The sequence below is a fragment of the Pecten maximus genome, unplaced genomic scaffold, assembly GCF_902652985.1.
Source record: "Pecten maximus unplaced genomic scaffold, xPecMax1.1, whole genome shotgun sequence".
NCBI lineage: Eukaryota > Metazoa > Mollusca > Bivalvia > Pectinida > Pectinidae > Pecten > Pecten maximus.
In genome coordinates this window covers 22,335-36,232 of record NW_022982622.1, presented here as the reverse complement: position 1 = coordinate 36,232, position 13,898 = coordinate 22,335, and the positions used below count along the sequence as shown (strand labels likewise).

Genomic DNA, 13,898 nt, shown 5'->3' with positions numbered 1-13,898 from the left:
ATGAGTCTTCCAATCAGGCGTCTTAATGCTATCAAAGCACAAGTATAGCCAGAAGCCTGGTATCGAGTTGACATTTAAGTGACATCTATATGTTTAGTGATTAGGAACTGTACAAACCAGAGTGACTTCCCCTGTTCTCAGTCTGATGAATGCATGTCCAGGGACTTCATCTGTGACGGTATCAGCGACTGCTTTGATGGATCTGATGAACTTGTCTGTGGTAAGTCTTTTTTGTCCAGCCTAAGCTAGGCGAGACTATATATTGTTTTACTTTTCTAATGCCTATGGTAGTGTTGTCAACATTTCATTCAAACTTTTGTGTATACATCTGTTCCTTAAAAAAGTATACAAGTAGAAAAAAGAAATGCGTGTTTGGTTTTCCTAATATACCTGTTAGACACATGGTCTAAATTCAATTAAATTTCATACTGACCTACCTCATTGCACTGTGAAAAGTTCTTTAATAAGTTCAAATTTATAGTCGGCTGTGACCCGTTCGACACTGCATGATTTCGGCAAATTTTTCAAGAAAATGTACATCCAGGGGTCTCTTTCACGTACCATATGTGCTGGTAAATCATTACAAATCAAATGCTAGAATAGTGCAGATCAGGTACACATTCCTTTTTGAGGTGATTGTACTGCAAAATGCTGAGATTATAATTGAAGTCAAAAGGGATAGGGCTATTGCTCTTATAATCCAGGGGCATTCACAACATCATGTAGTGCAAAAATATATACATGAGACAACAAAATAATATCCTGTTTAGTTTGGAGCCACAGGGAGATTGGGTGACTATCTCGGGAGCAGATGCCCATGCATTACGTTGCAACATCAAGATAGAGGCATGTCTCTTGCAAGTCTGTTACCCATTTCAGATGGTGACGGAGACAGCATGTGAAGTTGTTGGCACTCATGGTCGGCCAGTATGTTAGGCATAGGTTGTGGGAGTTTCATTTAAGGCCAAGACATCTCTGTGTTTGGTCGCCACTTACACAGAGGTGATGCCAATGTTGAATGCTGCAGTGGCTGCTTGTACATGCACCTAAAAGGTTTCATTTGGCTAATTGGAGACTCTTATTCAGGAGTGGAATAATATCCCTCGAAGGGCAATAAACACCCTGATGGGGTCAGAAGGAGAGTAAGAGCAGTGGCTGATGCCAGGGGTGGACACACATGCTACTGATTTGGATCAGGAAACGGTGTAGGGTTTTAATGGTATTCATACAAACACTGTCTGGATTTTTTCAGTGAATATACTTAAAAGTTACTGTACTTACACTGTATGTCAAAAATATGACACCTTATTTTTGTTACAAATACATAAAAAGAACTTTGTGTTTCTATTTTAAAGTATCCTGCATTTGAGTAACTTATCTATTACTCAAAGTAAGTGTTACTCAAATGCAGGACTTAATTACCCATACGGGGTCATGCCAAACCTGATAATTACCAGTACATGTATGTATGTGTTTTGCTAAATCATGCTAATACTAAGATATCTTGGCCAAAAATACATCACCCACAGATGCTGAGCCATGCACATGTACTATGATTGGGTCACTGCCACCTTCATTTCAAGGTCATAGGTCATTTTAGTGCATAGTTTTGAATACAATCTTGTCAGGGCACATTGTTTGAACAATCCAGGATATTTTGATGAAACCTTAAACAGATCATTCCTGTCTGGTTGTGAGAAATGTTTTCTTCCACAAAAATCTCTAATTATCAACTAAGTAAGTACATACACTTTATGTTATCCAGATCCCAAAGAGAACTGTTCACTGGAGCATGACCGGTTCTTGTGTACTGACCGTAAGAGTTGTCTGCTATATAACAAAGTGTGTAACGGACAAGTGGACTGTTGGGATGGATCAGATGAGTCTTCCAAATGTGGTGAGTTCTGTACAAGTTTCATTATTATGGCAATTCTAAAACAGTCACCTTACTTATGTCAATGTGAAGTTAGTATTAATGTGAAATTTGTGTCAATATGAATCATTGATCAGAAATTTAAGAATGAATGAAGGAAATGAATGTAGGCAGGTTGTGAATAATGATTAGAAGGCTTCAAGATTTATAGGTAGACCATGCAATAGAGACTTTTCAATATCACATTTTAGATTTAGGCTTTATAGGTCACATTTTAGATGTAGGATTGTCAAGGTCATATTTTAGATGTAGGATTGTCAAGGTCATATTTTAAATGTAGGATTGTCAAGGTCATATTTTAGATGTAGGATTGTTAAAGTCACATTTTGAATGGATGAAATAGCTTTAAAGATTACAGGCAGAATATAGAATTATCAAGGTCACAAGTAAGATATAGACTTATCAATGTTACAAATAAGATATAGAATTATCAAGGTCACAAGAAAGATATAGAATTATCAAGGTCACAAGTAAGATATAGAATTATCAAGGTCACAAGTAAGATAAAAGATTATCAAGGTCACAAGTAAGATATAGGATTATAAAGGACACAGATAAGATATAGAATTATCAATGTCACAAGTAAGATATAGAATTATCAAGGTCACAAGTAAGATATAGAATTATCAAGGTCACAAGTAAGATATAGAATTATCAAGGTCACAAGTAAGATAAAAAATTATCAAGGTCACAAGATATAGGATTATAAAGGACACAGATAAGATATAGAATTATCAATGTCACAAGTAAGATATGGGATTATCAAGATCTCTTAAAAATGTAGGAGTGTGGCAAGATGTATACAATCTTTAACTTTTAGAAAGTGCAAAACAAGCCTGTCACGATGGGAGATGTGGGGAGTTTGGTGTGTGCAAGGCATTACCAAATGGACCAGTGTGTACTTGTCAACTCGGATACACACTTCTGACTGACAACGTTACCTGTAAAGGTAGGATATGATTGACAGGTGTTTGTATCATCTAAACAGCATTATAAATGTACCGTAGAAAGATTTAATGACAAATATGTGGTTTTAAAAATTTGAATAAATATAAAATGTTAAAATACAAATAAAAGGGAAATAGTGATAACACAAATAGCTAATATTGTGTGTGAGTTTTAACTTAACATAATGATTGTTATATGATTATAGACATTGATGAGTGTGTCACCACTCATCAGGGGAGGTCACCCTGTCAGCAGGTGTGTACCAACACCAATGGAAGTTTTACTTGTTCCTGTCTCCCAGGTTACAGACTGGAGAACAACACATACTGTAGAGTACAAGGTTAGTACAGCTGGGGAATAACTAGGTAATCTACAGGGGCTTGAGGGGCAGGGCAAAAAGGGGTCAAATTTTTAAAAAATCTTCCTAAAAATTCTTCTCAAGACCCAGATTAGAAAGAATCAAAGGTCTTAAGTTGCTTTCTTAAAATTGTGAAATGTAAACTGACCCTGGGGTTATTTTGAGGGAGTAAATTTACAATAATTGAGAATTAAATCACATTTTGAGCATTCTTCAATAAATTTGCATTGAATGTAATTCAAACATGGATAGAATTAATTAGTATGGGATAGCAGTTTGATGGTATGCATACATTGGCCCTGAAGGCTTCTTAGATGCTATTGGATGAGGCCAAAAAGGGTTAAATTGACTAAAATTTCAAGAATCTTCTTTTCAAGACCTATGCAGGTATGGTAGAAACAAATGCTCTCAATAGATTGAAGGGTCTTAAGGTGTTTCACCAAAATTGTGAATTTCATGACCCTGCATGAGTGTTTCACCTGACAACATTCATGGGCGAGGCCAAAAATAATTTACTGAAATATTTCAGAACTCATGTGTGACTGTTAAGTACCATATGGGCCTTTAGTGTTACTTAGTTTGATGATAAAATCTGATATAGTGCTGGCAATCAGATATACATGTTACTGAATATGTCTTTATGTGTTCCTACAGGTCCAGACCCTGTACTTTACATGGCAGCCAACACAGGAGTTCTGGCTTATCACATCCGTTCAGGGCACTGGGCAGCTGTGTTTGAGGATCAGCCAGACATATCGGCGCTAGGTAAGACAGACTAGAAGATAGACTATTGATTTGTGTAGATTATCCTACCACTCAGTTTTGATGGCCATAGTTTTGGATTTATGGTTCTTTTCATTAAATTGTTTAATTAATTATTTGATTAAATTTAGATATCAATAAAAATTGAACCAGCAATATGAAAAAAATCTGAATAGTCACATCCATTTTCTCATTCCCACAAAGGAATTTGCTATCATTCCATAAATGTCATCTGTCTTCCTGGAACTTCTCTATTGAAGTCTTTTATTAGGTTATCTGACCTGAAGGACAAAATGTTGTTACTTTTCGGCCTGGTGAAAACTTCAACATGAAAGACACTGGCCATTTTGTAACATGATTGTGCATTGGTTTTCCTAAACAACACCTTTTTTAACCAGTGTAATTTAGCTCTAACTGAAATGGTCCTATGGTCCTGACCAAGTGTTGTTTTTTTATCCCTGCTTTCACCGAAACAGGGGATATATTAATTTGGGTTTTCCGTCTGTCCGTCTGTCTTTCTGTCACACTTCGTTTCCATGCAGTAACAGCAACCAATATTATCATATTTTTTTAAAAAACTTAGTAACACATTAAATGCCTATATGGCTCAGCCAAGTTCGATCGCCACTATTCGCTGACATTATTTGGCAGAGTTATGACCCCTTGGTTAAAGAAAAGTGTCATTTTTTTCCTCACATTAACTGATGGAAATATTATCCAGCTAGTTCTCTTCAAACTTAATACAAGGACTCTGCCCAGTTCTATAGCTTTGGTAATTCTAACCTCAAGAGAGTTCACCTACAATATGATTACCCCCTCACGAAAGGGGGAAAGCGGGGATATAAATTCTACGAATTAGCTTGTTTTGGTTTGGTCAAAAATTCAAGATGGCCACCATGACAAACAGTGCCACTATACTTACTACTCAGTATGTATACTACTATATATAGTACAATGGTCTTTATAGAATCGGATGACTGTTGAAGCGCTGGACCTCTTGTTTCAGATATTTGACTGTGTATATTCAACTGGCAAAGAAAAGCAATGACAAAGATATTGGTATTTATTAAGCAACTGCATAAGGATAAGAAAGGGAAAAAAAAATTGCTAAACAATCTGATGATGATGTGTGATGTTATTAGAGTTCCACTTTTGATTCCAGATTTTGGACCTAATGATAACTTATACTGGACAGCTGTCAACAAGACTTCAGACCGGGTACTGTTTGGACATGTGGGACAGTCAGGAACCTGGAAAACTCACACCCTGGTGGACATTGGTATATACACGTATTAAACTTCTGACCAGGTGTTGATGATAAAGTTTTTCAAAGATGTTTTCATCATGAAAATTAAAGAGTAAGGGTAGATTGTAAAACAGCAAATACTGTCCATTTACCATTTTATGTGTCTCCTAAAAAAGGCAACATATAGGTATCACTATGTCGGCGGTGGCAGCGTCCAGTCGTCCACACAATGGTTTCCGTGCGATAACTTGGGCCAATCAAACTCAAACTTCATATAGTGCTTCCTTACCAAAAGTACTTTCGTAGATTGCTTTTCAGGTTCAAAGTTCATTGTTACTATAAATAAAAAAATAGGTTTTTTTTGCGATAACTTGAGATCCCTTGGGCCAATCAAACACAAACTTGATGCATTGCTTTTTTACAGGAAGTGCTTGCTTGTTTGAAATTCATCTCCTAACTTGCTGCGTAGTTAGTCATTGTGCTTGGTCCGTTGATGTGTGGCATTGTGCTGTCCACCTTTTGAAAACTTTTCTCATTTCAAACTTCTCAAGCTCCACGAGTAGTACCGAACTCTATCTTGCCTGATATGTCTGGTGTTGTTTTTTCTCTGGTTTGTCTGAAATCCAAGATGGACATCATGGCCATCATCTTGCACATACACTTCCCCAGTTCAAATGGTACCATTGAGCTGAAAATTGGTAGGAATGTTAAGAGAGGAGAGCCAACAAAATCTTTTACATGGCAGCCATGGCGGCCATTTTTTAACATGATTGTGCTGCCATGGTTTTCCTAAACAGTACCTATTTAGCTCACCTGGACCGAAGGCATCCGTCTGTCTGGCGTCCATCAACATTTTCTTTGAATCACTACTAGTCATAAAAAAAATGACTTAGATTTCAACCCAATTCGCTAAGAAACATCCTTTGGGGAAGCAAACAGATTTTGCATAAATGATGACTTGCTCCCCTGGGACGAGACGGGCGAGGCCCAAAAGGGGAAATTGAGGTAATTAAATCAACTAAATCCCTATTACTAGTCCTGAATAATGAAATGGATTTTGATGAAATTTAGTCTGAAACATCATTTGGCAAATGAGATCTAATTTTGTATAAATGGAGGGTATGCATGGGTCCCTTGGGGCTGGAGTGAGGGGGCCTAATATGGGAAATGCTGCAAAAAATAACCCATTTAAATTCCTTCTTCTTGAAGAATGACTGGATTTGGCCCATATTTGGTTTAAACCATAGTTGGAAGATTCATAAAAAAGGTAGACAAATATTTGTAATGTAACTTAAAATATTATTGCTATGATTACTGAAATACATGTAACTGGGTGAGCAATGCAGGCCCTCTGGGCCTGTTGTTTGATTTTCTTCTCAAGTTCCACCAGTGGGATACAGCTCTAACTTAACTTAAATGATTATGAGATAGTCCTGACCAAGTGTTATTTGTTGAGTCCGGCCAAATTACCAGTTTGCTTGTTACTGAGTATATAACATCTTGAAAAACATTATCATCAATATCTGGATGAAGACATCTAGATCATTACATTAGTATGGATACACTTTGTCATATGTCAGATGTACATACCCCACCTCGTTTGGAAGGTGTACATACCCCTCCTCACTCGTCAGGTGTACGTACCCCTCCTCACTTGGCAGTGTGTTTACACCTCCTCACTTGTCAGATGTATGTACCCCTCCTCACTCGTCAGGTGTATGTACCCCTCCTCACTCGTCAGATGTATGTACCCCTCCTCACTTGTCAGGTGTATGTACCCCTCCTCACTCGTCAGGTGTACGTACCCCTCCTCACTTGTCAGGTGTATGTACCCCTTCTCACTTGTCAGATGTATGTACCCCTCCTCACTTGTCAGGTGTATGTACCCCTTCTCACTCGTCAGGTGTATGTACACCTCCTCACTTGTCAGGTGTATGTACCCCTCCTCACTCGTCAGGTGTATGTACCCCTTCTCACTTGTCAGATGTATGTACCCCTCATCACTTGTCAGGTGTATGTACCCCTCATCACTTGGCAGGTGTATGTACCCCTCCTCACTTGTCAGGTGTATGTACCCCTTCTCACTCGTCAGGTGTATGTACACCTCCTCACTTGTCAGGTGTATGTACCCCTCCTCACTCGTCAGGTATGTACCCCTCCTCACTCGTCAGGTGTATGTACCCCTCCTCACTCATCAGGTGTATGTACCCCTTCTCACTCGTCAGGTGTATGTACCCCTCCTCACTTGTCAGGTGTACGTACCCCTCCTCACTCGTCAGGTATGTACCCCTCCTCACTCGTCAGGTGTATGTACCCCTTCTCACTCGTCAGGTGTATGTACCCCTTCTCACTTGGCAGGTGTATGTACCCCTTCTCACTCGTCGGGTGTATGTACCCCTTCTCACTTGGCAGGTGTATGTACTCCTTCTCACTCGTCGGGTGTATGTACCCCTTCTCACTCGTCAGATGTATGTACCCCTCCTCACTTGTCAGGTGTACATACCCCTTCTCACTCGTCCAGTGTATGTACCCCTCCTCACTCGTCAGATGTATGTATCCCTCCTCACTTGTCAGGTATATGTACCCCTTCTCACTTGACAGGTGGTTGTACCCCTTCTCACTCGTCAGGTGTATGTACTCCTTCTCACTCGTCAGGTGTACGTACCCCTCCTCACTTGTCAGGTGTATGTACCCCTCCTCACTCGTCAGGTGTATGTACCCCTTCTCACTTGTCAGATGTATGTACCCCTCATCACTTGTCAGGTGTATGTACCCCTCATCACTTGGCAGGTGTATGTACCCCTCCTCACTTGTCAGGTGTATGTACCCCTTCTCACTCGTCAGGTGTATGTACACCTCCTCACTTGTCAGGTGTATGTACCCCTCCTCACTCGTCAGGTATGTACCCCTCCTCACTCGTCAGGTGTATGTACCCCTCCTCACTCATCAGGTGTATGTACCCCTTCTCACTCGTCAGGTGTATGTACCCCTCCTCACTTGTCAGGTGTACGTACCCCTCCTCACTCGTCAGGTATGTACCCCTCCTCACTCGTCAGGTGTATGTACCCCTTCTCACTCGTCAGGTGTATGTACCCCTTCTCACTTGGCAGGTGTATGTACCCCTTCTCACTCGTCGGGTGTATGTACCCCTTCTCACTTGGCAGGTGTATGTACTCCTTCTCACTCGTCGGGTGTATGTACCCCTTCTCACTCGTCAGATGTATGTACCCCTCCTCACTTGTCAGGTGTACATACCCCTTCTCACTCGTCCAGTGTATGTACCCCTCCTCACTCGTCAGATGTATGTATCCCTCCTCACTTGTCAGGTGTACGTACCCCTTCTCACTCGTCAGGTGTACGTACCCCTTCTCACTCGTCAGGTGTACGTACCCCTCCTCACTCGTCAGGTGTACGTACCCCTCCTCACTCGTCAGGTGTACGTACTCCTCCTCACTTGTCAGGTGTACATACCCCTCCTCACTCGTCAGGTGTACGTACTCCTCCTCACTTGTCAGGTGTACGTACCCCTCCTCACTCGTCGGGTGTACGTACCCCTCCTCACTTGTCAGGTGTATGTACCCCTCCTCACTCGTCCAGTGTATGTACCCCTCCTCACTTGTCAGGTGTACGTACCCCTCCTCACTCGTCAGGTGTATGTACCCTCTCACTCGTCAGGTGTACGTACCCCTCCTCACTCGTCCAGTGTATGTACCCCTCCTCACTTGTCAGGTGTACGTACCCCTCCTCACTCGTCAGGTGTATGTACCCTCTTCACTCGTCAGGTGTACGTACCCCTCCTCACTTGTCGGGTGTATGTACCCCTCCTCACTCGTCAGGTGTACGTACCCCTCCTCACTCGTCAGGTGTATGTACCCCTTCTCACATGTCAGGTGTATGTACCTCTCCTCACTTGGCAGGTGTATGTACCCCTTCTCACTTGGCAGGTGTATGTATCCCTCCTCACTCGTCAGGTGTATGTACCCCTCCTCACTCGTCAGGTGTATGTACCCCTCCTCACTTGTCAGGTGTGTGTACCCCTCCTCACTTGGCAGGTGTGTGTACACCTCCTCACTTGTCAGGTGTATGTACCCCTTCTCACTTGTCAGGTGTATGTACCCCTTCTCACTCGTCCAGTGTACATACCCCTCCTCACTTGGCAGGTGTATGTATCCCTTATCACTTGGCAGGTGTGTGTACACCTCCTCACTTGGCAGATGTATGTACACCTCCTCACTTGGCTGGTATACATATCCCTCCTCACTCGTCAGGTGTACATACCCCTCCTCACTCGTCAGGTGTGTGTACACCTCCTCACTCATCAGGTGTATGTACCCCTCCTCACTTGGCAGGTGTGTGTACACCTCCTCACTCGTCAGGTGTATGTACCCCTCCTCACTCGTCAGGTTTATGTACCCCTCCTCACCCGTCAGGTGTACGTACCCCTCCTCACTTGGCAGGTGTATGTACCCCTTCTCACTCGTCAGGTGTACGTACCCCTTCTCACTCGCCAGGTGTACGTACCCCTCCTCACTCATCAGGTGTACGTACCCCTCCTCACTCGTCAGGTGTACGTACTCCTCCTCACTTGTCAGGTGTATGTACCCCTTCTCACTCGTCCAGTGTACATACCCCTCCTCACTTGGCAGGTGTATGTATCCCTTATCACTTGGCAGGTGTGTGTACACCTCCTCACTTGGCAGATGTATGTACACCTCCTCACTTGGCTGGTATACATATCCCTCCTCACTCGTCAGGTGTACATACCCCTCCTCACTCGTCAGGTGTGTGTACACCTCCTCACTCATCAGGTGTATGTACCCCTCCTCACTTGGCAGGTGTGTGTACACCTCCTCACTCGTCAGGTGTATGTACCCCTCCTCACTCGTCAGGTTTATGTACCCCTCCTCACCCGTCAGGTGTACGTACCCCTCCTCACTTGGCAGGTGTATGTACCCCTTCTCACTCGTCAGGTGTACGTACCCCTTCTCACTCGTCAGGTGTACGTACCCCTCCTCACTCATCAGGTGTACGTACCCCTCCTCACTCGTCAGGTGTACGTACTCCTCCTCACTTGTCAGGTGTACGTACCCCTCCTCACTCGTCAGGTGTACGTACCCCTCCTCAATCGTCCAGTGTATGTCCCCCTCCTCACTTGTCAGGTGTACGTACCCCTCCTCACTCGTCAGGTGTATGTACCCTCTCACTCGTCAGGTGTACGTACCCCTCCTCACTCGTCCAGTGTATGTACCCCTCCTCACTTGTCAGGTGTACGTACCCCTCCTCACTCGTCAGGTGTATGTATCCTCTTCACTCGTCAGGTGTACGTACTCCTCCTCACTTGTCAGGTGTACGTACCCCTCCTCACTCGTCAGGTGTACGTACCCCTCCTCACTTGTCAGGTGTATGTACCCCTCCTCACTCGTCCAGTGTATGTACCCCTCCTCACTTGTCAGGTGTACGTACCCCTCCTCACTCGTCAGGTGTATGTACCCTCTCACTCGTCAGGTGTACGTACCCCTCCTCACTCGTCCAGTGTATGTACCCCTCCTCACTTGTCAGGTGTACGTACCCCTCCTCACTCGTCAGGTGTATGTATCCTCTTCACTCGTCAGGTGTACGTACCCCTCCTCACTCATCAGGTGTATGTACCCCTCATCACTTGGCAGGTGTGTGTACACCTCCTCACTCGTCAGGTGTATGTACCCCTCCTCACTCGTCAGGTGTATGTACCCCTCCTCACTCGTCAGGTGTATGTACCCCTCCTCACTTGGCAGGTGTATGTACCCCTTCTCACTTGTCAGGTGTATGTACCCCTCCTCACTCCTCAGGTGTATGTACCCCTTCTCACTCGTCAGGTGTACGTACCCCTTCTCACTCGTCGGGTGTATGTACCCCTCATCACTTGTCAGGTGTATGTACCCCTCCTCACTTGTCAGGTGTACATACCCCTCCTCACTCGTCAGGTGTGTGTACACCTCCTCACTCATCAGGTGTATGTACCCCTCCTCACTTGGCAGGTGTGTGTACACCTCCTCACTCGTCAGGTGTATGTACCCCTCCTCACTCGTCAGGTTTATGTACCCCTCCTCACCCGTCAGGTGTACGTACCCCTCCTCACTTGGCAGGTGTATGTACCCCTTCTCACTCGTCAGGTGTACGTACCCCTTCTCACTCGCCAGGTGTACGTACCCCTCCTCACTCGTCAGGTGTACGTACCCCTCCTCACTCGTCAGGTGTACGTACTCCTCCTCACTTGTCAGGTGTATGTACCCCTTCTCACTCGTCCAGTGTACATACCCCTCCTCACTTGGCAGGTGTATGTATCCCTTATCACTTGGCAGGTGTGTGTACACCTCCTCACTTGGCAGATGTATGTACACCTCCTCACTTGGCTGGTATACATATCCCTCCTCACTCGTCAGGTGTACATACCCCTCCTCACTCGTCAGGTGTGTGTACACCTCCTCACTCATCAGGTGTATGTACCCCTCCTCACTTGGCAGGTGTGTGTACACCTCCTCACTCGTCAGGTGTATGTACCCCTCCTCACTCGTCAGGTTTATGTACCCCTCCTCACCCGTCAGGTGTACGTACCCCTCCTCACTTGGCAGGTGTATGTACCCCTTCTCACTCGTCAGGTGTACGTACCCCTTCTCACTCGTCAGGTGTACGTACCCCTCCTCACTCGTCAGGTGTACGTACCCCTCCTCACTCGTCAGGTGTACGTACTCCTCCTCACTTGTCAGGTGTACGTACCCCTCCTCACTCGTCAGGTGTACGTACCCCTCCTCACTTGTCAGGTGTATGTACCCCTCCTCACTCGTCCAGTGTATGTACCCCTCCTCACTTGTCAGGTGTACGTACCCCTCCTCACTCGTCAGGTGTATGTACCCTCTCACTCGTCAGGTGTACGTACCCCTCCTCACTCGTCCAGTGTATGTACCCCTCCTCACTTGTCAGGTGTACGTACCCCTCCTCACTCGTCAGGTGTATGTATCCTCTTCACTCGTCAGGTGTACGTACTCCTCCTCACTTGTCAGGTGTACGTACCCCTCCTCACTCGTCAGGTGTACGTACCCCTCCTCACTTGTCAGGTGTATGTACCCCTCCTCACTCGTCCAGTGTATGTACCCCTCCTCACTGGTCAGGTGTACGTACCCCTCCTCACTCGTCAGGTGTATGTACCCTCTCACTCGTCAGGTGTACGTACCCCTCCTCACTCGTCCAGTGTATGTACCCCTCCTCACTTGTCAGGTGTACGTACCCCTCCTCACTCGTCAGGTGTATGTATCCTCTTCACTCGTCAGGTGTACGTACCCCTCCTCACTCATCAGGTGTATGTACCCCTCATCACTTGGCAGGTGTGTGTACACCTCCTCACTCGTCAGGTGTATGTACCCCTCCTCACTCGTCAGGTGTATGTACCCCTCCTCACTCGTCAGGTGTATGTACCCCTCCTCACTTGGCAGGTGTATGTACCCCTTCTCACTTGTCAGGTGTATGTACCCCTCCTCACTCCTCAGGTGTATGTACCCCTTCTCACTCGTCAGGTGTACGTACCCCTTCTCACTCGTCGGGTGTATGTACCCCTCATCACTTGTCAGGTGTATGTACCCCTCCTCACTTGTCAGGTGTATGTACCCCTCCTCACTTGTTAGGTGTACATACCCCTTCTCACTCGTCCAGTGTATGTACCCCTCCTCACTCGTCAGATGTATGTATCCCTCCTCACTTGCCAGGTGTATGTACCCCTTCTCACTCGTCAGGTGTACGTACCCCTCCTCACTTGTTAGGTGTATGTACCCCTCCTCAGTTGTCAGGTGTACGTACCCCTCCTCACTTGTCAGGTGTATGTACCCCTTCTCACTCGTCAGGTGTACATACCCCTTCTCACTCGTCAGGTGTACGTACCCCTCCTCACTCGTCAGGTGTACGTACTCCTCCTCACTTGTCAGATGTACGTACCCCTCCTCACTCGTCAGGTGTACGTACCTCTCCTCACTTGTCAGGTGTATGTACCCCTCCTCACTCGTCCAGTGTATGTACCCCTCCTCACTTGTAAGGTGTACGAACCCCTCCTCACTCGTCAGGTGTATGTACCCTCTTCACTCGTCAGGTGTATGTACCCCTCCTCACTCGTCCAGTGTATGTACACCTCCTCACTTGTTAGGTGTACGTACCCCTCCTCACTCAGGTGTATGTACCCTCTTCACTCGTCAGGTGTATGTACCCCTCCTCACTCATCAGGTGTATGTACCCCTCATCACTTGGCAGGTGTGTACACCTTATTATTTTTGAGGTGTATGTACACAATGACTGAAATTTACTGTATAGAAATTTCTTTAGGATTCAGTTACAGGCCTGTTAAATAAAAAAAAACATCCATTATAGGCCTGTCAAATCCGAAGGGGGTAGCCGTAGACTGGATGACCGATGCCGTGTACCTGGTCAGCCAAGACAGTGGTCAGATAGTAGCCTGTGTTAGGACAGCACCAATCAGCTGTGTCATTGTCTTGGAAAACCTTGACAAATTACAGGACATCATCATCTGTCATCATTCTAGGTAAAGTTCAGATCAACCTCACCAATAGTAAGTAAAATGTTACAGTGTCACCCAGTGTTCAGTCAATCATTGGATCTTCAATTCATAC

The 13,898-nt window shown here is 44.9% G+C and overlaps 1 protein-coding gene across 1 annotated transcript in view; it reads left to right on the top strand.

Moving 5' to 3' along the window:
* Positions 1 to 2,506: 2,506 nt before the first annotated feature.
* Positions 2,507 to 13,898, top strand: part of LOC117320619 (putative vitellogenin receptor) — a gene marked incomplete at its 3' end in the record, with an annotated part of 31,945 nt that continues 20,553 nt past the window's right edge. The window contains exons 1-6 of the mRNA XM_033875179.1: positions 2,507 to 2,543; positions 2,754 to 2,882; positions 3,087 to 3,221; positions 3,894 to 4,004; positions 5,164 to 5,280; positions 13,639 to 13,810. Coding sequence (XP_033731070.1) covers positions 2,507 to 2,543; positions 2,754 to 2,882; positions 3,087 to 3,221; positions 3,894 to 4,004; positions 5,164 to 5,280; positions 13,639 to 13,810 — 701 coding nt within the window. The remainder of the gene's footprint in view (positions 2,544 to 2,753; positions 2,883 to 3,086; positions 3,222 to 3,893; positions 4,005 to 5,163; positions 5,281 to 13,638; positions 13,811 to 13,898) is intronic.